This window comes from Hippocampus guttulatus, chromosome 1, assembly GCF_054856545.1.
Source record: "Hippocampus guttulatus isolate MCC_2025c chromosome 1, RoL_Hgut_1.0, whole genome shotgun sequence".
In the NCBI taxonomy this organism is placed as follows: Eukaryota; Metazoa; Chordata; class Actinopteri; order Syngnathiformes; family Syngnathidae; genus Hippocampus; species Hippocampus guttulatus.
Window position 1 is genome coordinate 13,333,517 of NC_141261.1, and position 20,875 is coordinate 13,354,391.

General features: G+C 45.1%; 1 protein-coding gene across 1 annotated transcript; it reads right to left on the reverse strand.

Moving 5' to 3' along the window:
- Positions 1-7,004: 7,004 nt before the first annotated feature.
- On the reverse strand, positions 7,005-20,545 carry arhgap1 (Rho GTPase activating protein 1). The gene is made up of 13 exons (XM_086111062.1): positions 20,458-20,545; positions 16,894-17,123; positions 14,953-15,051; positions 14,742-14,829; positions 12,285-12,416; positions 12,114-12,200; positions 11,905-12,003; positions 11,696-11,803; positions 11,524-11,600; positions 11,358-11,435; positions 10,411-10,539; positions 10,222-10,325; positions 7,005-8,593 (listed from the first exon to the last, which is right to left on the reverse strand). The coding sequence occupies exons 2-13, from the start codon at positions 17,015-17,017 to the stop codon at positions 8,426-8,428; spliced, it is 1,293 nt and encodes a 430-aa protein (XP_085967188.1). The 5' UTR covers positions 17,018-17,123; positions 20,458-20,545; the 3' UTR covers positions 7,005-8,425.
- Between the last annotated feature and the right edge of the window lie 330 nt (positions 20,546-20,875).

Consider the following 20,875-nt stretch of genomic DNA (forward strand, 5'->3'; position numbering starts at 1 on the left):
AGTAAATGAATCCACAAATTGGAGGTAGGTCACTGCACAGTTCCGTGGCTCCAAACTTCTTATTCCCTTTTTATCTGAACCCCCCCCCACCAAATTTTGAAATAGAACTTTACCCCCGTACAGTCAGGTATGAATTGCAAAGTCTCCAGTCTCCGACCTTTTTCACGCTCAGAGTTACTTTTTGGGTACTGGTTAATGTGAAGTAGGAAACAGATGAATATCAATAAGCGACACTTGATTTCTATTCATGCCTGCCATTGTTCACATTTTCAAATGAGTACTTCACAATGTCCCATCAATAGTGAGTAATTTTTAGAACAAGTCAGTGGGTTACTCATGTAGTCCTTGGGGGCGAGATTGTGCCCACGTTGCTGACCCCTGCGCTCGTCACGGATCTGTGAAGTAAGATTTTACACAAGCTACAAGATGTTTACAAGCCCCAAGTCGAGCAATAACAAGGGCAGAGTCGCTGGCACCAGTTCTTCTTGCTCGTCTCTCTTGCTGAACTGGAGCCTAAGGTGCAGCCCTGTGAAACCGAAGTCTCAGTTTTCTGGTGTCTGTCTGATTTGGACAGGCTTGGCGCGCTGGTCGAGTCTCTGTCCGCGGCGCGAGTGCCACTCTTTTTGGCCTTGTGTGCGTCTCGCATCCTGAGTAAAGCCACTTTCACAGCTTGGAGCTTCTCCTCCATGTCTGACGTCTCTTCGTCGGGCCGGATGGAAGGAATGCCGGGGACGTGCCGGAGGAACTGCTCCTTCAACATCTGAACCATCTCGAGTTGCTCCCTCAGCTGGCAACCGAGCTCGCGAACGACCCTCTCGGCGGCCGCGGCGTTTTCTCTCTCCTTTCGCTGACTTTGACGAAGCTGCATCCTCAGGTCGTCGATGACCTTCCAGTTGGCGCACAGCTTGTCGGCGTTTTGCCTCTCTTGGTTTTCGGATATCTTTATCTTCGTTTTCAGCGTGTGAATCTCGATCCACAGCTGAATCTTGCCGTTTTTCGTCCGGTTCCCCTGAAGGTATTCCAGGACGGCAAACTGGCTCTTGATTTTACATTTGATGTGCGCTCTTTCCTTCGGGTGACATGACAGGAGACGAACTTTGTTGGCGTTGAGGTCTTTGGTGACATCGGTCACAAGCTTGTCAATGTAGGACATGACATTATAGTGCTGGCCGGAAGCGTATGCGTCGGCCATGTTGCTTTTTCCTCCCCACATAAAAGAAAAAAAAAATGTCATTGCCAGCACAAAAATGAAGAATGAATACCTTTGTTGCATCATAAAGTAATTGTTGGCATCATAAAGGAAGCAGTCTGTCACCGTGTTTAAGTCAGCAGACTCCTCGGCCAATGTTTCCCAACCTTTCATGAGCCGAGGCACATATTTTACATTTGAAAGTCATCTTTGTAACTTCCTGTGTGGAGTTTGCATGTTCTCCCCGTGCCCGCGTGGGTTTTCTCCGGGTACTCTGGTTTCCTCCCACATTCCAAAAACATGCATGGCAGGCCGATTGAACACTAAATTGTCCCGAGGTGTGAGCGTGAGCGCGGATGGTTCTTCGTCTCTGTGTGCCCTGCGATTGGCTGGCAAGCGGTTCAGGGTGTCCCCCCCCCCCCCCCCGCTTACTGCCCAAAGATGGCTAGGATAGGCCCCAGCGACCCTTGTGAGGATAAAACGGATCAGAGAATGAATGGATGGATGGATGGATGGAAGTCATCTTGGCATACCACCAAACAAAAATGTCACAAAAAGTTCAATCACGTACCCGATGCCATCTTGTAGAACAGGGCTGGGCAATTATTTTTTGCATAGGGCCACATGAGAACCAGAAAATATTATGGAGGGCCGGATCAAAAGGGTGAACTAAATTCGACATAATATTAATTGGATTTCTTTATTTAAAAAGCAGTATTTTGCATTTTTTGGCACGTTTTTCAGACTTTAAGAGTACATTATTCCATCGTATCGAACGGGATTTGCTTGACTCGGCGCTACTGCGGGCTTCCGTATCGTCTCCCCCTTCCTCCCTATGCTCTGCAACTTCAAGTAACTGTGCCACCTGGCGTTGAAATGCCTGTCATTACGAGTCCAAATGAAATGAATGCAGTCGTTGACATCGAACCTTAATTGTGTACCAACCTTCGGCGGGCCGGATTAAAAAGATCAACGGGCCGGATTTGGCCCGCAGGCCGTAGTTTGCCCATCACTGTTGTAGAAGAACATTTCATTTTTCTGCCTGTCACTATATGTCACTGGCATAGATAGGTGAAAAAAAAGGAGCCTTGTTTCTAAATGAATGCATTTGTAATGGATTGAGGTCAGGCGTTGAGGCGTTCTAAAGGCGCGCCGCAGAGAGCAGGACTTAGATCTGATCTTAGTTTTACTGTTTGGTGCCTTCGACCATCTTTGTTACTGATTTATAGCTTTATTGTTGTATATGTTAGTTGCTCCATGTACAGCACTTTGTATGCAGCGATGGCTGTTTGAAAGTGCTCTAGAAATATAGTTGAGTTGAGTTGAGAGAGGCTGCAGACTCTTGAGATGGAGGGAGGAAGAAGATGTGGCAATTTGGAGCTGGTTGGACAAATAGGGAGGGCAAAGGTTCTTTTGTGGCCTTAAAAGTCAGGCTGCTCGGAATTTCTCGTCGAAGATGACAGCCACACTCGTCTTAGTGAGTATCGAAGATAAAATATCTATTGAATATAATACCTGGTATCATACAATATTTTGGTTTCGTCACTGTTTTGGAAACGTTTTTTCTCGTGGAAGACTGCAGATGTAGAGAATGGAGTTGAGACGGGGATGCATGGGATGTTGAAAGAACCGGGCGTAGCCACCGATACAATTTTCATGGAGAAGAGGGAGATTTGCCTGCCTGCCACCGCGTGAGTACAAATATTACAAATATTTTTAGATCATTTAAATACAATACCTGTTTACAATTCTGTAATGTGGCCCCCAAAAAAAATCTGCACACAAAATAGGTTCTCTCTTTTTCAATTTATTCATCGATTTTTAACTTGTATGCAGTAGTGCTCAAAATGAGAAGCAAACAATGACATGTTGCATGTCGTCGTTTGAGAGGTAGCGGGCGCCGGCCCGACTTTTTATGCTATTGAAACAACATTGTGAACCGAGGAACAGGAAATGTTAAAGTAGCTTCATAGAATTGAAGATATGAAAAGATAAGATATAAAAATAACACCATTAGGGTCAACAAGGGACTGGTGCACGACTTGGGTTCTCTTTTTGACCCAACTGTTTTCAGAGTTTACCTTAGAAGACCAAAAATCTCATCGACCGCAGTTTTTTTTTTTTCCACATTCAAGTATGGGCACACCTAAATCTTCAGCTACATTTGATTGATTCTTGCTTGGCAATTCTACACTATTTTGTTTTTATAAAATTGGTAACTACTGGTGGGAACTAACAAAGTAGATGTATTTTGAGTATTGTCCTATAGGGCAATATATACACACTCAAAATACACACACTTAATTACTCCCCACTCGGAGTTACCAATTTTACAAAAACAAAATAGTGGAGTGTTGACAAGGAACATACAATTAACTCATTCAGTACCAACCAATTCTGGAACAAGTCTGAAAAGACGTATAAAAACGTCTTTGGGAGTGAATGAGTTAAATTCAGCTGAATAATCACAAAATTTCGGGGTGCACATCGCTAAATGTGTGTGTGTGTGGGGGGGGGGCGTACAGATACCATCACGCTTATCAACTTCAGATGAGCACACGTTTTTTTTGTCCGACGTCATCATGAAGGCCTTCATCATCGAGTATTTGCATGATGTCACCTTTTCAAAAAAAATGGATGAGTCATTGGCAACTGTCAGGATTGGACCGTTGTGGTCCGTGATGTCACACGGCTGCTTTCTTTCAAAGGTGCTTCAAAAACATTTTTTTTTTTGGGTTTGCTCACAACACGCCCCCTATCTCAACATTGGAGTATGAAACACGTCTCAGATAACCGAGATAAAATTGGCAAAATGGCGCAAAAAACCAAATTCCACATCAGCAAGACGACTTGCAAACCAAAACAAAATTTTAATTCAAAGATGGGGGAACCGGAAAACTTTGATCGCTACCTTGAACAAAAGAAGGTCCAACGCGACGAAGCCATGGCGGTCAAGCGGGCGGATAATTTGCGGCTGATGGAGGCCATCGCAGCCCAGGAGGAAAGGGTGAAAGGTCTCGAGCTGGTCCTCGAGAGACAGAAACTCATCAATGAAAACTTCCGGGAGATGGCGGACAAGAAATTGACCGAAGAGGGCGTCCGTTTTGAAAAAATGAACAGGTACAAACTCATCAAAAATGCGGAAATCAACAAAATCAAAGAGCAAATCTGGGAAATGAAAAAGGAAATCCCCGAGATTGAGGACACGCTGAGCAAATACCAGCGCTACAAACGCAGCATTTTCAAACTGGCGGCGTCCGACGAGCAAAACAATCATCTCGTTCTACCGGATCACGAACAGGTGCTGGAACGGATGGAAAACCTGAGGGAGCAAAACCAGTTTTTGCTCCCTTACGCCGTGAAGAACAACTACGCGCTGCTCGGGCAGCAGCAAAAATTTGAAAACAGCAGGAAGAAGAACGAGCAGAACCTGGAGAACCTGCGGACGGAGATCAGCAGCGTGAGGGCCAAAATTCAGGAGGAGATCAATACGTCCTTAAAAATCTCTCAGATGGTGAAGCTCTACAAGGAAAATCGCAACGCCGAGCTGGAAAAGGAGTTGGACTCGCTGACCGCCAAGGTGACCAAAGTGTATCGCTCTTGTTCATCTTCCAGCCATTTCTTAAACCCGTTAAAGAAAATGAAGCACGTGGAGGAGCAGGTGTTCAAGCTCATGTCCAAAATCGACTCCATCCCGAAGGAGCTCCTGAAGAAAATGCAAACCAACTTCTATCGCAAGAGAGTGCAGGAAGAGGAGCAGCGGATGCAGAGGGAAAGGGAGGACAAAAGGTTACGCAGGTCCGAGCTGAGGTCCGAACAGAAAAACAAGATGAACCAAAAAGACGTCCGTCCCAAACGTGTCATGATACGCTACAAAATGGCCGTTCGCCCCAAGGCGGCCGGCAAGAAGGCCCAAGCCGCCGAGAAAAAAGCCAAAACCTTCGACGACGAGATCTGGGAAGACGTGCTGCAAGCCGGCGACGGCGCGTGCGTCCTTTTGCCGCGGCTCAACGCCGACAAGGCCAAAAACGCCAAGAAGGCCAAGGAGCAACACGTGCCGGCTACCGACGCCAAGCCGCCGCGCAAAAAGACCGTCAAGGCCGACCTCGAGGCGGCGCTCTTGCCGCCCATTCCGGCAAAGGAGAAACCCGCGGAAGAACTCGTGCCGCCGCCCTTCCCCATCACGCCGCCCGACTTCACCGACCCCCTCGGGCTCCTCCGTGCCGCCAAACGAGATGCCCCCTCGTTCCGTTCGCAGGGCATCAGCAAATCTTTGCTCCTCCAACTGGGACGGCAAAAAGCGGGGCCGACATGGACGTAATAGAGACTCCTGAGAAAGGAGCCGAGTCGGAACGGCCGTGGGGAAGCACTCGAGGGCTTTTCTGGCCTGGCCCACGAGCCGTACATTCGAGCAGTCACCCTTTTCTGGGTCGGATGGGGAAAGTAAGTGGGTGATTAAGTTTAGTTTTTTTCCCCCTACAAACGAAGTCTCAGGTCTTGTGGAATTCTGCTCGCCGTTCCGTTTGTTGGTGGCCATTTTTGGCCGTACTGATGTGACATAGTCCAAGGGCGCCAAAGTCATTTTTGGTCGCCGGCTACATCATAGTTGCGGTTTCCCTTCAAGAGGGCCGCGATGACAATACAAACGGCTCATTCATCATAATATCCATCCATCCATTTTCTAATCCGCTTATCCTCACGATGGTCGCGGGTGTGCTGGAGTCCATCCCAGCTGTCTTCGCGTAGTAGGCGGGGGACACCCTGAACTGGTTGCCAGCCAATCGCAGGGCACACAGAGACAAACAACCAGCCGCAATCACACTCACACCTACGGACAATTTGGAGACTTCCATTAACCTACCGTGTATGTTTTTGGAACGTGGGAGGGAACCGGAGTACCCGGAGAAAACCCACGCAGGCATGCAAACTCCACACAGGAAGGCCAAAGATGACTTTCAAATGTGAAATATATGCATTGGCTCATGAAAGATTGGGAAACAATGGCCGAGGAGTCTGCCGACTTAAACACGGTGACAGACTACCCGCAGAAAACCCACGCGGATAACATGCAAACTCCAAGCCGATATTTGAGAAAACACTGAAACTCGAGATTCAACGTGACTCATCTCACATTGCAAGAAGTGTCGAGTTGGCAGAGAGAATTGGTGAACATTCTTTGAAGCGTGTTTATTGCCACTCAGCTACGGTCAAACTAACAGACTATTCACAACTAGCACAACCGAGCAACCACATCTGCTCCCAAGCTAGGTGATTGCCTCAAAGAACGGGGAACTCCATCAGCACCCCGGCTAACAATTAGCATCTATGTGGTGTTCTTGCTCCATTTGCAATCGATATCTGAACACAAACGGTGCTGCAACACATGCAGACAGATCATATAACAGTACCCACAAGCATAGATTCTATAAACTGTCGTACGGAGAAGCCGCGAGGGCGGGCAGACACTCCAGTGCGAAGGCCTTTTCACTATCTTGTGGAGAAAATATGGTCGTCGTAATAACGTTGTAAAGGTGTTTGCTGTTGGCAAAATGTGAATGTTATAGTGGTGGAAACATAAACGGGGTACGTTGAAACGAGGTTCAACTGTCGTAGTTTTTTTATTTGCATTTGAAACGTATCTTTTCTGATGCAAGTTGCATGCAAGAGATTCTCTGGGATTTGCTTCAGCGCAATATACTGTATGTATCCTAAATTGTTTTCCACTTCTGCGTGCACTTGAATGCACCATTGTTAAAACTAATAAAAATAAAAAATTAAAGAACTTAAATGCCAACAAAAATGGCAAACCGTCTCATGACTTTAGGTTCCTTTATTATTCTGCCACAATATGACATCATCATACACATCCACAACTAAATATATTAAAAAAAAAAAAAAAAAAAGATGAAAACCAAAATGGAGCAAAGTCATCTCGAACACATTAGCCCGGAAAACCAAAATCATTCCTCCCCGGAGAGAGAAAAGAAACCACTGTCACCAGGAGAACCAATTACAGTACAAAGATCACGAGATCACACGCAAGATGCGATTGGTCAGCAAGTGTGAAACGTCAATGGCACTTGTTTTGAGGCTCCAACATCCACTCACAGGAACCCTGTTGGTGAAAACAATTACGTCGCCCCCCCCCCCCGGCATAATTTTTGATTTCAAAATGCATTAAGACACACGCAAACCATATATATGAATGTATATAGCGTACGGCTAACACAGTAGCACTCTCTTATTAGATAACATCATGGCAACAATGATACTTAGCATGCCGCCATGGGTAAAATGAAACAGATGAAACTCAAGCGCGTCTCAGAATCATACGGTCCATGTTAGTGTTGAACAAGGTAGAATATTCATTTTAAGGTGATCATTAATTTTCAAGAGGAGGGAGTTGTGTTTAAAAGGAAATTTTGCGGCTTCACCTATTTGGACTATTTGATTTTTTTTTACCCCAGGCTTTTGATCACTGAGGAGCAAAGATAGCGTCATTATTGGACTCACTTGATTCATGGCACACACTCAGCAAAAGATAAGGCCAGCGCAGTCACTAACGGAACCCACACACATCAACCACAAGATCTGATTAAATCACGCAGTTCGGAGAGAGGGAGAGCAAGCACGTGCATGACGGCCGAAAGCACAACAGACGTTGGGGGGGGGGGGGGGGGGGTTAATACAACAGCGAATCTTCTTTCGCGTTTTTTTTTTTAAATACAGCAAGATTTTCCACATTTGGTACCATTACTTGAAATGAACCTGAGGGCTATCACACAAACTGCTGACTTCTTCAAGGGGATTTTTTTTTCTTCTTCTCATGACAGAAACAGCAGAGACCAACGACAGCGACACGTTGAATAGTAAACACATTTTCTGATTTAAATTCCACTTGACAATAATTGTACGCATGCGGTTGGTGGAATGCCTTTTTTGTTTTTTTTTCAAGGAAATCTATTTTGTTGAGAAGGTGTTAAAAGTTTGCATTTGCACGGTTGTTCTCTCGCCAAGGTCTCAGGAATCACGTTTCAACTTGATGTTGCGCACTCGCCACGCTGCTGCGGGGCCCAATTAGAATCCCAGGTGGCAAAAGACACAATTAAAGTCGTCCTGGGGATGTTTTTTTTTTCTTTTTTCTTAATGTGAATTTTAGAGCAAGGCTGCGTCGGTCCAAGTGGCATTCGATGGCTCACTCAGCCTCTAGTGGCGAAAACAGACAAGTGACCACCTTTAGGCAAAGACCAAGTGCTGCTGGTCCAACAGGCATTGGGTGAAGTTGTTAATTGGTCCGATGGCGCTGAGTGACATGGCGTTGTCCCGCCCCCAGAGCAGGTTGGGCCCAAACACCACAGCCAGGTTGCTGTTGGTCATCTTATTCACGTCACTGTTGGCCGTTACCTGTTCCGGCACACAAGCAGCAGCACGGCGTTTAGCACTGACTGGATCATGACGGAAGCGCGGAAGATGATTATTTTTATTGAAACTCCGAGGTATGACGCACAACAAATACCCAATTTTAGCCACCGCTGTAAAACTCACAGACAGCTAAGCTATGTTAACTTCACAGTTTAGCCCACCGATAGCTAGACAGGAACAAAAACTTGTTCCCACGGCAGGAGAATTAGGCCAAGTTTGGCACAGACCCTCAATCACTGGGACAATCGCCGGGATGCTCCGAAGTACCGAAATGTTGCAAAAAGATCATCTTGACAGATATTCCTTGCGTGCGTGATGTGTTCTGGACCGCTCAGAGCGATGTTTGTGCCGCTCTGATCTCCAATCGGAGTGGAGTGATTCAACAGGCCGGATGGTTTTGGCCAGATTTCTAATCGTTTGTGGTGTGCTTCGAGGACATGCGGGCACGCAGCCGGTTGACAGTGACGTGTCGACGATCAGTAAGGGAGGTGACGGTGGCGAGGAAGCATAGGGGGGGGATTCCAAAATTTGGCCTGTCTTAAGCTTCATGTCGGTTATTCGTTTGGACATTTGTAAAAAATTGCATCTACGCAGAATTTTTTGCTGTCACAAATTGATGCCTTGGATACCAACAATATACCATTGTCCTGAAATAATGTATAAAAATTGCTAATCTTGCGTGCTAAAAAAGAAAAAAAAATGACACTGACGCTTTATTGTACAGCGCTAACCGCGCAATGACTCCGCACACTTTGATGGTGACAGCCTGACACAGTTGCCGTTCGTACTCATCACTTTTGTGACTTCACTTTGTGTCATAGACCAACATTTAGGAGGAAGAGATTCATTCAAATGTTGATGATCAAAATACGAAAACCGGTTGGCTGCTCATTATTAAGTGGAAATGTGTTGTTTTTTTTTGTGTTCTCTATCTTTGACCAAGCAAAAAAAAAAAGTTCATTCTTGTCTTAACTCGTTCAATCGCAGCCATTTTCACTGGAGCAACCCTCTCAATCCCAGCGATTTACTGGATTTTGACTGATTTTGCAAGGCCCACAGAATATTTGGTTCTAATGCTAGATAAGCGTGGAGCCTACCAAAATAAAGTTTGGGCTCTCTCCAGCAGAAAAAATGTTGTTTCTATCTTTTTCCATTCTTCAGCAATCAGCATTACAAAATGGCTAAGTTTCATGAAAATGGCGATTCCTGGGCAAAAAAAACGGAGAAAAAGAGCTTTTTGTAAAAGCATGCATTTCGAGCACGTGAGGCACCACTGCCACCTACTGGTCCCTTTTTTTACATGATTTACAATGCAAACGGCTTATTCTCATTCACAGATTGCATCAGACCCTCCTCCTTCTATGACGCAAAAAAAAAAAAGACAGACATACAAGTACGTCCTTGGTAGGCGGGGTCTAATTGAAAAAGACGTACAAGTACGTCTTGTGGAATGAAAGAGTTAATATCGCATTATTCGATTCAAATTTTCAGTAGGATATCCGAATAGCAAGAATATTTAATCACTGCAGTACCTATATTACACCGTTGTGTAGTTGAAATTCAAACAAAGGTGACATTGCAGAGAACGCCGATTATCGCTTCGACCGTACCTGTGCCAGAAACGTGATTAGGTATCTGAGCGCGGCGTAGTTCTCCTCTGGCAGCGACTCCACCAACGTCTTCATGACAGTCACCTGACTGTCGCTGGGCACAGCTTGACATAAACAAAGGCCGCAGTCAGCGAGGACTCACGCGGGTCACAGCGGGCGACATTTTGAACGACGCGTGGCAAAACCCACAGGCAAAATTGACAATGTCGTTGTAGAGCTGGTAGGTCAGCAGCGGCTCGGGCAGCTCCCTCAGGAACTTCTTCAAGATCACGGCCGCCAAATGGACGTCTTCCATCTCTCGGAAGTTCACCGCTTCGCCTGCAGCAACGGCAAACACGAGGGAAGCTGGAAGGACTCGTATTGTGTTTTGTTTTCATGGCACCCTCCTGCGGGTGTTCTAGATGCGTTCCGTTGAGTACCGTATTTTCCACCCTAAAAGGCACACTGGATTACGAGGCGCACCTTCAATGAATGGCCTATTTTGTAATTTTTTTTCATACATTGGGCGTGCCGCATTATAAGATGCAATCTACAATGCATCCACTAGATGGAGCTATGCTCAAGGAAAAGCCAACAGAACAATCAGATGTCAGTAAAACTTCTTGAACAAAACAGCGACACGGTTCACTTAACCAACAGCAAGTTATAACATTGACTCGTTAACGTTGAATTCTCTTGCCGCTGCTCTATTTCCATGTTCAGCTGCGTAACCCGATCGCCTTCAATTAGAGCTCTGCATTGTAAGCATGTCTGGAGCAAGGAGCCATTTTGGGGTTGACATATTACCGCAATGACCATACACGAGGCGCATCGGATTTTAAGGCGCGCTGTGAGCTTGTAAGAAAATGGAAGCTGAAGGACAGCTCCCGTAACTTTAAGATCTCATCCGGGATGCTGCAATATCCGTTTTTTTGAAAGGCATTTGCAAAATGGAATTTGGGTGTTAAACCAACACCCGTTTGCACGGACAGTGTGGCCTAGCTTAGTCATCGGGTCACAGTTTTAAAATGCAATGTCTCATAAACGTCATGCCACTTAGCAGGTCTTGAGGCAAGCGCATGGGAAACACCCCATTTGTGAGTGTTTCAAGTTGTAAGCTAAAATAAACTGGATGCAAAAATTGGAACGCTTGCGACCTGAGTTATATCGGAGCTGAATCTCCTTCACCAAAGTCACATTGGCGGAACGTCGGAAGATTCCCTCGATCTCCAGACCTGAAAAAAAAAAATAAATACAACGAAATTTAGACCAAAACAAAACCGTTTCAAGCTGCCATTTCGTATCGGGCCGCGGTGAAGTCACCTTGCTCTGACAGGAAGCTTATTGTGTTTCTCATGACCACAGGAACAGGATCTCCATCTGGACTTCTCTTCCTCAACCTGACAGACAGAAACACACACACACACGCACACACACACACTCCGATTAACTGTAATGTCTTTGACACTGGCAAGTGTCAAAAGAGGTTACTTGCAATTCAAGGGGGACCCCAAAGACCTGGTTGGGCTGAGGAGGACTGCGAGGAGGGGACACGGGAGGCAAGGAGGTCGGCTTCAGGGAGGCTCTCAGCTTGTTGTCGTATCTGCACACAAAGACGCGCAGCCGTCAGCTCGGCGTTCGGGCGATTGGCGGGTTGTTGGGATGCGATTTGTTCCAGGCCACAAATGAATGACAAATTCTTACTCTTTGACACGGGCTGGAATGACGAGCTGCTCGCACTTGACCACGTCCTCCAGCTCACTCAGATAGCTCACGTAGTTGAGTTTCCTTCCAAATTTGAAACTAGAACCCCCCCCCCCCCCCGCCACCCAAAAAAAAAAAAAAAAAAAAAAAGACAAATAATAATAATTCCACACACGGCAAATATTTTTGTGTGCTGCACAACAACGTACCTGATGATGGGTTTGAAGAGGATCAGCAGGGTCTTGATGAACATGGTGGGATGGACAATATACAAGGCTTTGATATTCTTCTTATACCTGGCATATAAAAACAAACAACTCCCACTGAATCCAAGTCCCCGGACAAAATCGGGATACCGTCGGGGCCGCGTGCAAACTCACTTCCTGTCAAATTCCCTGTAAGCGTCCCGCAGCCAGCTGAGCGACGGCTTGTTCTCGCTGGTCAGCCCGTGATGGAAGTAGATCAGGGTGTAGTCGCTTTCGACGTACTGGTCCAACGTTCCTTTTAGGTACCTAAAAGGACAAAAGCAGATCAGGATCCTGTTAAGAAATTATTCCTCTCCGTCAGTTGGATTTGAAAGAAACAATGTATCGTATTTTCCGGACTATAGGTCGCAGTTTTTTCGTAGTTTGGCGGGGGGGTGGTGCGATTTATACTCTGGAGCGATTTATGGGTGAAATTATTAACTCATTTCACATGTTATTTTCACATTAAACCGCAAGAGGCCGCTCTAGACCTGTGTTGATAAAACCACTATGAGTCTGATGTAAGCGACGTAGAAGAGGAAGCGCTGCATCTTCTGCCTCCGGAGTTGGTGGAGTTGCTTTAAAGTGGCACAGAGGATGAAGATTCCATTGGATTTTGTGATTTAAAGTGACATTGATGGTTTGGTGAACTTGTTAGCATGTTCTTTATGCTATAGTTATCTGAAGAACTCCTAATATGTTACTTGAACATACCAGGCACGTTCTCAGTTCGTCGTTTATGCGTCATGTAATGTGAGCATATTGTACACTTATTCAGCGTGTTGTTTTCTATTTCATTTAGTTTTTAAATTGTCTTTCAAGATGACATGTCTGTTCTTGGGGTTGGATTTTATCACATAAATTTCCCCCCAAAATGCGATTTATACGCCAGCGCGACTCATGTATGTTTTTTGTTCTTTATTATGCATTTTATAGCTGGTGCGACTTATACGCAGGAGCGACTTAGAGTCGGGAAAATACGGTAGTATGGTGTCGGAGGTATTTACAATCACCTTTCATGCTCCCTCACCCCCCAGCACTTTTAGGACCTCTCACTTTTAGAACCACATTTTACATCTTTATTTACCGTAATAATTTTATTCTTGTCGGGGCGTAATTTTCGTACTGTCAAAATAACAAATTTGTCAGAAAAAAAAGGCGGCTTGCTTCACTTCCCATGACATTGATTCATTCAAGTTGTACCTTTATCAGATAGCATCGCAAACTCTCATCAACGCTACCCCACCCCAAAAATACATCCGATCTCATATTTGTTAGTCTCAACGCGGCTGCGAAGCCCAACGGCATGCTGGGCCAACGGCATGCTGGGCCCCCGGCATGCAAAAAAGCCTTTTAATGTGTCATAAAGGCAAAACACCCGTCCTACCTCATCCTCACAAACTCATTACTTAAAAGTTGTTTGAGCCGAGAGTGATGCAATTAATAAAACACCCGAGCCAAGTAACCCCGTTTATTCAGCGGAGGCCAACGTGCAAAGGAAAATGACTTCCAGAGCTCACGAGGAAGCATGGCAGCGATCGATTTGAACAAAATGCCAATTTAAATGGATCGAAGTTGACTTTTGTTCAGTTATTGTTGAAAAAAACAACAACAACAACTTGCAGACCTTGAATACAGGTGACAATTATGCGGCATCCGGGACGTAGGACGTAGATGGAGTTTCGTAATGCTTGTCAGACATAAGTTGCATTCAGGAGGGCCGGCGTATTTGTTTGAAAACTATTTTCAACACTGGTTAATATTGCGTAACAATCACACACAAAGTGAGGTCAGACCATTAGTATCCATTTGTGGAAAAATAAGAATTTGACGATATTTAGACAAAAGGTCATGTATTGATTTAAACAAAAAAAGCAAAAAAAAAAAAATAAAAGGATTTTGTAGATTTGGAGGTGGCAAGCAGCCCTGTGTCTCACTAGAATCCAGACGCTCCTGCAGGGAGCATTGGATTGTCCGGAAGAAAAAAAAAATGTAATTGCAGGATTAACTGGGGCTTTTGGGATTTGCAAAGGAATCAAGGTTGGTTTGGCCAGACGACAGTGTTTACGTGTTTTCTTTGCTCGGTGGCAAAGTCTCCAGGGAAAGTGTTGCTCTTCAGGACAGAGTGAAGCGTTTCCTCAAGCTGGCCCGCGAATGGCTTTCGTCCGTCTGATTCTGAGCCACATCAGAACAAACTTGCGACTTACACAAGGCGCTGGCATCATAAGTCAAAATTCGGCCAACTTCATTTTTTTCCCACACCTTGATACTATTCTTCAGTCCTTTTGTGTATGCGTTATGTTCATCAATTACAATGGTCAATTTTTAAAAATTATTTCAATCAGAGAGATGAGTAAACTTTTCTCAATGCTTTTTTTGGGTGATGATTTTCAATCTGCCCATCATTTTTTTCTAGCGCATCAGTTTTTCACCCCCCCGCCCCAAAAGAAAAAATGTATTACCGTAATTAAGGGTTGTGTTTAGCAACGAGTGAATTTTTTTCCTGAAACATCACAGCCATGAAGTACGAGGCAAGGTCAAAACTGCTTTTGCAGTGCTAGCAGAAAAAACTCCTAACTGGGACTGACTCACATCAACAGCTTGTGATGGTCCAGTTGGTGCTGGGGCGGCATCCTGCAGGCGTTAAAGACGATCACTTTTCTGCCAAAGTTGTCGTCGCCTACGAGGCGACGAGAGGAGGGGGAAAAAAAACAAAACAACAACAGTGAGCAACGACAAGAGGATGAGGTCCGTAAAAGTTGGCCGGTAGCCGACTCCAGCGAGCAGATGGGCCTCAACTGACCGGCGACTTCGATGATTTGATGCCGGGCGATGTCATAGAAGGGATGGTCCCAGGGCAGGTGCGGGGAACTGCCATCAAAGTGCTGAGAGACGTCAGTCTCTGATATCAACACACAAACACAAACAATTAGCATCGCTTCAGCACACTTTCAAAACGTCCAAAAAAAAATGTTGCTGATGTGTTTTGAGTGCTTATCTTAAGACTGTGTCTCCATGCATCCATTTTCTGATTCATTCATCTTCACAAGGGTGGTGCGACTGTCTATCCCTTCACCTTTTTTTTTCCAACCGATGATCCTCAGTAAGGTTGTGGTTATGTTGCGGGTGTGCAATTACCTCCAGTTCCCTTCCTATTGACTGCCAGGCATCTTGTTTGTCCAGTTTTGAATGGAACTAATTGTCGTGAAAAGCACGATGCATGAAGACGGCTGTCATCCGCACCCGTAACCTTCACTCGATATCGATTTACTCGACGACAGATTCATTTACAGATCAAACGTCCATTAACGACGCAAAAAGTGAACGCGCGAAATGCGAGGGAGTCGCCGGTGATTGTGATTTCATCGGAATATTGTCGAAGTGATCATTTGAAAATGAAACACTGGCAGATGTATTGAAATAATATTATTATTTATCGGTTTCCTACATTGCTCAATAATTGTTGCTAATTATTGTAAGGAATCGGTGACTTCACATAGATCATGATCATGAACTATTAATAACACATAATTAACTCATTCACTCCCAAAGACGTTTTTAAACGTCTTTTCAGACTTGGTCTAGAATTGGCTGGTACTGAATGAGTTAAGGGTAAAAAGTCGGACACTTAGTCAGACCCTTCTGCACGCTGTGACGCAAAAAAAATAAAAATAAAAAAGACGTATAAATACGTCATGGGTAGCAAGCCATAGCGGATTTTCAAGACGTCATGAGGATTGAATGAGTTAAGGGTAGTTTGAGCATTTCTTCCCCCCAAAAGCATGTCCCAAACCTTTCATTGATCAGTAACCAACTTCAATGACGGGTTCGATTGACAGACTGATGTTGTCCAGACAGGGTTCTTGTAGTTAGAGAGAGGAAAGGCGGCCGTAACTGAGGATGTTAAAGCGGGAAGGGTGGGTGTGAAAGAGGACGCTAAAGGCACAGATCCAGTCGGCGCCGGTACGTGCATTGTGCAAAACGGCGTCCCAAAAATGGCGCCTCTGAAGAGATCCGCTTACAAAACACAGATTAAACCGCAAGCTATCAGTTACGCGGAGGACCGTGGGAATGGAGCGGCCGCGAGAGAATTCAAGGTCAACTACTCCATGGCGCTTAGTGCTTTTTGTTTTATGAAACGGCGCCACCTATCCATCCGGGCAAGGACTACCGTGGCGCAGCAACATCCGGCGGATTACATGGAAGAGCTGGCAAACTTCCGCTCCGACTGCAGTCCAAAGTGTCATTTTTTGCGTTACATGAAATCAAGACGCTTTCTTGGAGATTTTAATCCTTTCTTCTGCAGATCTCACTTGGCTTCCATTACCGACTGTAATCTCAACCAACCCCCCCCCCACCCCTCCCAAATTCCTTCAAACGCGCTTGGGCTACGGCAAGTGATAAGGGACGATAATACTTTGCATTAGGGAAAACAACAACATGATTGTCAAACACTTCCAGCCCGACCGCATCACCAATGTGGACGAGGTGCCGAATTACAACTAATGAAAGGACTTGGTCAGACTGTTCCGCCGATTCTGACACAGAGAGAGGGGAGTCGATTGTGTTTTCAATTTGAGAGCAACTGTGATTAATGAAAAGGAAATGACACGAAAAAGCAAAAAACTGTTCCTAACGTCTGACAACTAGCGGTCGGCACTTTCTACAAAACGTTTCTGTGAGTTCAATGCCCATTTCCGGGTAAATATCTGGAAAGTGTCGCTTGTGAGTGTGCTCCGCTCACCCGACTTGCTGAGAGCGGCTTCATCCGCCGGCCACTGCTGATCCTCTAAAGTGGCCAGCTTCAGATGGCTCAGCTGTGCCGTCGTCGGGTCCTCGCTCAAGTCCACAAGCAACTCAGAAGACATTGCACACCACGGGACGGTGCAGCACGCAAGCACTCAAGACAAAAGCACACTTAACACACAAACGCACATATACATACACGTACACACACTAATAGCACATGGAGTCCTGGAAGAGACAAAGTGGTACACATACCGTATATCAGATACACATGGCCATGAATCGGGTCAAGTTCATTTGATCTTTTCATTTATACTGCTTGTATTTGAGATCTAATCTTGAGCAGGGCAGTTTTACGCGGCTGTAATCATAATAATATACAGCCCGCGTCGTTAAAGCAACACTTCCTTGACTTTGTCACTCTACAAACCCAATTCCAATGTAGTTGGGACATTGTGTTCAGCATAAACATCCCTCCATCCATCCATTTTGCAATCCGCTTTATCCTCGCTAGGGTCGCGGGGGGGGGGGGGGGGCTATCCCAGCCATCATCGGGCAGTAGGCAGGGGACAGCCTAAACCAGTTGCCAGCCAATCGCAGGGCACACACAGACGAACAACCATCCGCGCTCGCACTCACTCCTAGGGACAATTTCGGGTGTTCAATCAGCCTGCCGTGCATGTTTTTTAAACCCGAGTACCCGAAGAAAACCCACGCAGGTCCGGGGAGAACATGCAAACTCCACACAGGGAGGCCCGAGCCGGGATCAAACACACGACCTCTGCACTGTGAGGTCGACGCGCTAACCACTGGACCACCGGGCTGCTCAGCATAAACTTACCTTACTTTCTGTCAAATTATTACTGTATATGTTTTATGATCAATAACAAATGAAACGAAACGAAACCCAAAAACCCATTGGCACTAACCTAGCCGCATACCATCACAGACGTTGACTTTTGAACTTTGCGCCTGAAACAGTCCGGATGGTTCTTTTCCTCTTTGGACACGACTTCCACAATTTCCAAATAAAATTTGAAATGTGGACTCGTCAGACCGCAGAAGACTTTTCCACTTTGCGTCAGTCCATCTGAGATGAGCTCCGGCCCTTAGATGCTGGGGGGTGTTTCTGGGTGTTGTTGATGAATGGCTTTTGCTTTGCATAGTCGAGAGCCAAACGGTATTTCCTGACATTGGCCTTCTGAAGTGTTCCTGAGCCCATGTCGTCATTTCCTTTACACATTGGTGTCAGTTTTTGATGCAATGCTGCCTGAGAGGTCGATGGTCTCGGGCATTCAATATTAGTTTTCAGCCTTGCCAACCAAACAGCTCCGGACAATTTAGAGTGTTCCATTAACCTGCCATGCATGTTTTTGGAAACCCACGCAGGCACGGGGAGAACATGCAAACTCCACACAGGAAGGCCGGAGCCAGAATCGAACTCAGGAGCCCTGCATCGCGAGGCCAACATGCTAACCCGTTGTCCACCGTGTCCTGCGTGTATAATCCAGTCAATCTGATATTGTTTATTTTCATCAAGATTAATTTATCGTTTGCGTTTGTTAAAAAAAATTACAAAGGGAAGAGGACCTTGAAAAAAAACAGTTACATCTCAATCACAATATTGTTGGGAAAAATTGCAATCAGATTATTTTTGAAATTTGTTTAGACCTAATATAAGATGTCTCATATTATCTTTGGCCAAAGACCGATTGGATCTTGCCCAGTGCTTTTGTCACATATCAACTTCAGCACACACACTGCCCACATATACATACTGTACATCTCCCAACCCCCATTAACACACACACACACACACACACACATACATACACCGTGCACAGCCTCCAATGTGTGGCCTAATGCTAGTTGACAGAATGTTGCCTTAAAATAAATGCTGTTACTAACCAGCAGGAAGAGGCCATGTCACTGCTGTTGGCCAACCACTCTGTGTGGTTGGTGACACAACACAAACACCCTCCTACGGCCAAACACGCAGAGATCACCACTGTTAGTGCATCGACCAATGTGATGAAGGACATCTGTATTTTTTCATGCCGTGGAGCAGGTTTTAGCTTTACGTTTTCCTGGAATTTGTTCACGTTTGTTTCAAAACATCAGTTGAAGTAGCAACGTGACAAGTGGCCGCGATCTTCAAAAAAAAGAAAAAAAAGAAAATGGAATGGAATGAGCACTTCCAACGCCTCTAAAATCCTTCATAACAAAAAAACTCATTTTGGGGCATGTCAGCGTTTAAACATCACAGAAATTTTGCCCCCTTGATGTTTCTGAATTTTGTTCTACACCAGCAATTGGTGGATATTTTGAGATGAAATTTGTCAGCCGACCGCAGAACAGGGCTCCTTGAATAGAAGACGAAGTTGAGAAATAGTTCTACTCTAATTTCCTCCAAAATAAAAAAATAAAAAATTCAATCCCCGCAACACACCATCCAATTTTCAAAACTCCTGGCTCATTGTACTCAGGTTGAAGGGGCCATTCCAGCCAGACTTTGACAGACTTGTCATTTTTTGGGGAAATCTTGTCACGTTGCTAGTTAAAAGATGGTTATGGAAGCACTCGTTGGGGGGGGGGGGGGTAATATCAATTGATGATTATTTTTAATGGAATGGGAGAATTCCATCGATGCCAGTTGAATGAGCAGGAGAATGTTGCCAAACTGAAGTCCATATTGTTCCTTTTTCTAGCATATGATCATTGAAAGTGAATCAACATCACCTTTAGTTGGTTGCAGTCAAGAAGTGCATTTAAGTTTGAGTAAATTGCTTCAAGACATTCGTCTAGCCATTTTCTACGCTTCTCCACATTTAGGGATGCAAGTTCTCGCTGGACATTCTCTCCGTGTTTGCGTTCCACATTCCACATACATGCATTTTACCTTCAAGGATGAGGACTCTATATTGACCATAAAGGTGAATGTGATTGCGAATGGTTGGTTTGCCTAACCACGTCAGGGGGTTAACTCGTTTCTCACCCAAAGTCAGCTTGGAACAGACTCTCGCTCACCTCCTACCCAACAAAGACAAGCAGCATAGAAGAGAAATGGATGGCTGGATTGATGGATGGCTACTCTACGGATCAACATCCGGTGCTAACCCTCCTAATGTGCCCCCCCCCTCACCACAATTCAGTTTAAAAAGCCAAAATCGGAATCAAATGTCACGCGTCGACGAAACGGTGTCACACACGAGCAGAAGGAAACAAATCAAGCAATTCAAATGACGCTGACGTCCACTTCCAGTGCGGAGGCTAATGAAGCTAACTTTAGCAGCCCTAGCTTGTAAACACAGAAGAACGCTGCGACCCAGCTGACAAACACATATTTATATTTCATTATCTGGTAACGTCGTTTCCTATTCATGCTTTCGTAAGATTAGCGATTATTAAAGATAAAAAAAAATGTTGACATCGTCGCATATAATTTTGTCATGTAAGAATAACAAAGCGCACCAGCATCGGTGCGATGTGGTCATGTTCATATTCAAACATTTATACAAAGAATACTAATCATAATAGGTAATAATGCGGTGTTTTTATTCACCTGGAGATCTTTGTGATGTTTTCGCTGGCAGCACTGAACGCACACAAGCGGCGTTACACCTTTTCCGCTTCTGCACTTTCAAAATAAATATGTTATTTTCCGCTCCCTCGTGCGGGACACTTTCAAGATAAAAGCAATCTTATAAAAAAGAGTGCGACCTCTCGAAGTCTGACTGTGAAATTACAGTTTCTTAGTTCCACCTCAAGTGATCGAAGAAAAAAAATGAGAGAAACAATTTTAACCTGGCAAAATAAATTAATTTGCTCAGTTTTATGAGTATGCACATACATATTAGCCTGCATGTATGCCAATACTATAACAATTATGCGGTCATGCTTTAATGAGGTGAGGCTTAACAAGAATGCTGCAAAGTGGAACGCAGGTTGAAAAAAGACAGCCTGCAGGTCTCTTTCCAAAT

Bases quoted from the DNA above. Each gene is read 5' to 3' on its own strand.
- arhgap1 (XM_086111062.1), bottom strand. From the start codon at position 17,017: ATGTCTTCTGAGTTGCTTGTGGACTTGAGCGAGGACCCGACGACGGCA. The intron at 12,004-12,113 runs GTACGTTGTTGT...GGGGGGTTCTAG, and splicing joins CTCTTCAAACCCATCATCAG to TTTCAAATTTGGAAGGAAAC. The intron at 11,804-11,904 runs GTAAGAATTTGT...CTTTGTGTGCAG, and splicing joins ATTCCAGCCCGTGTCAAAGA to ATACGACAACAAGCTGAGAG.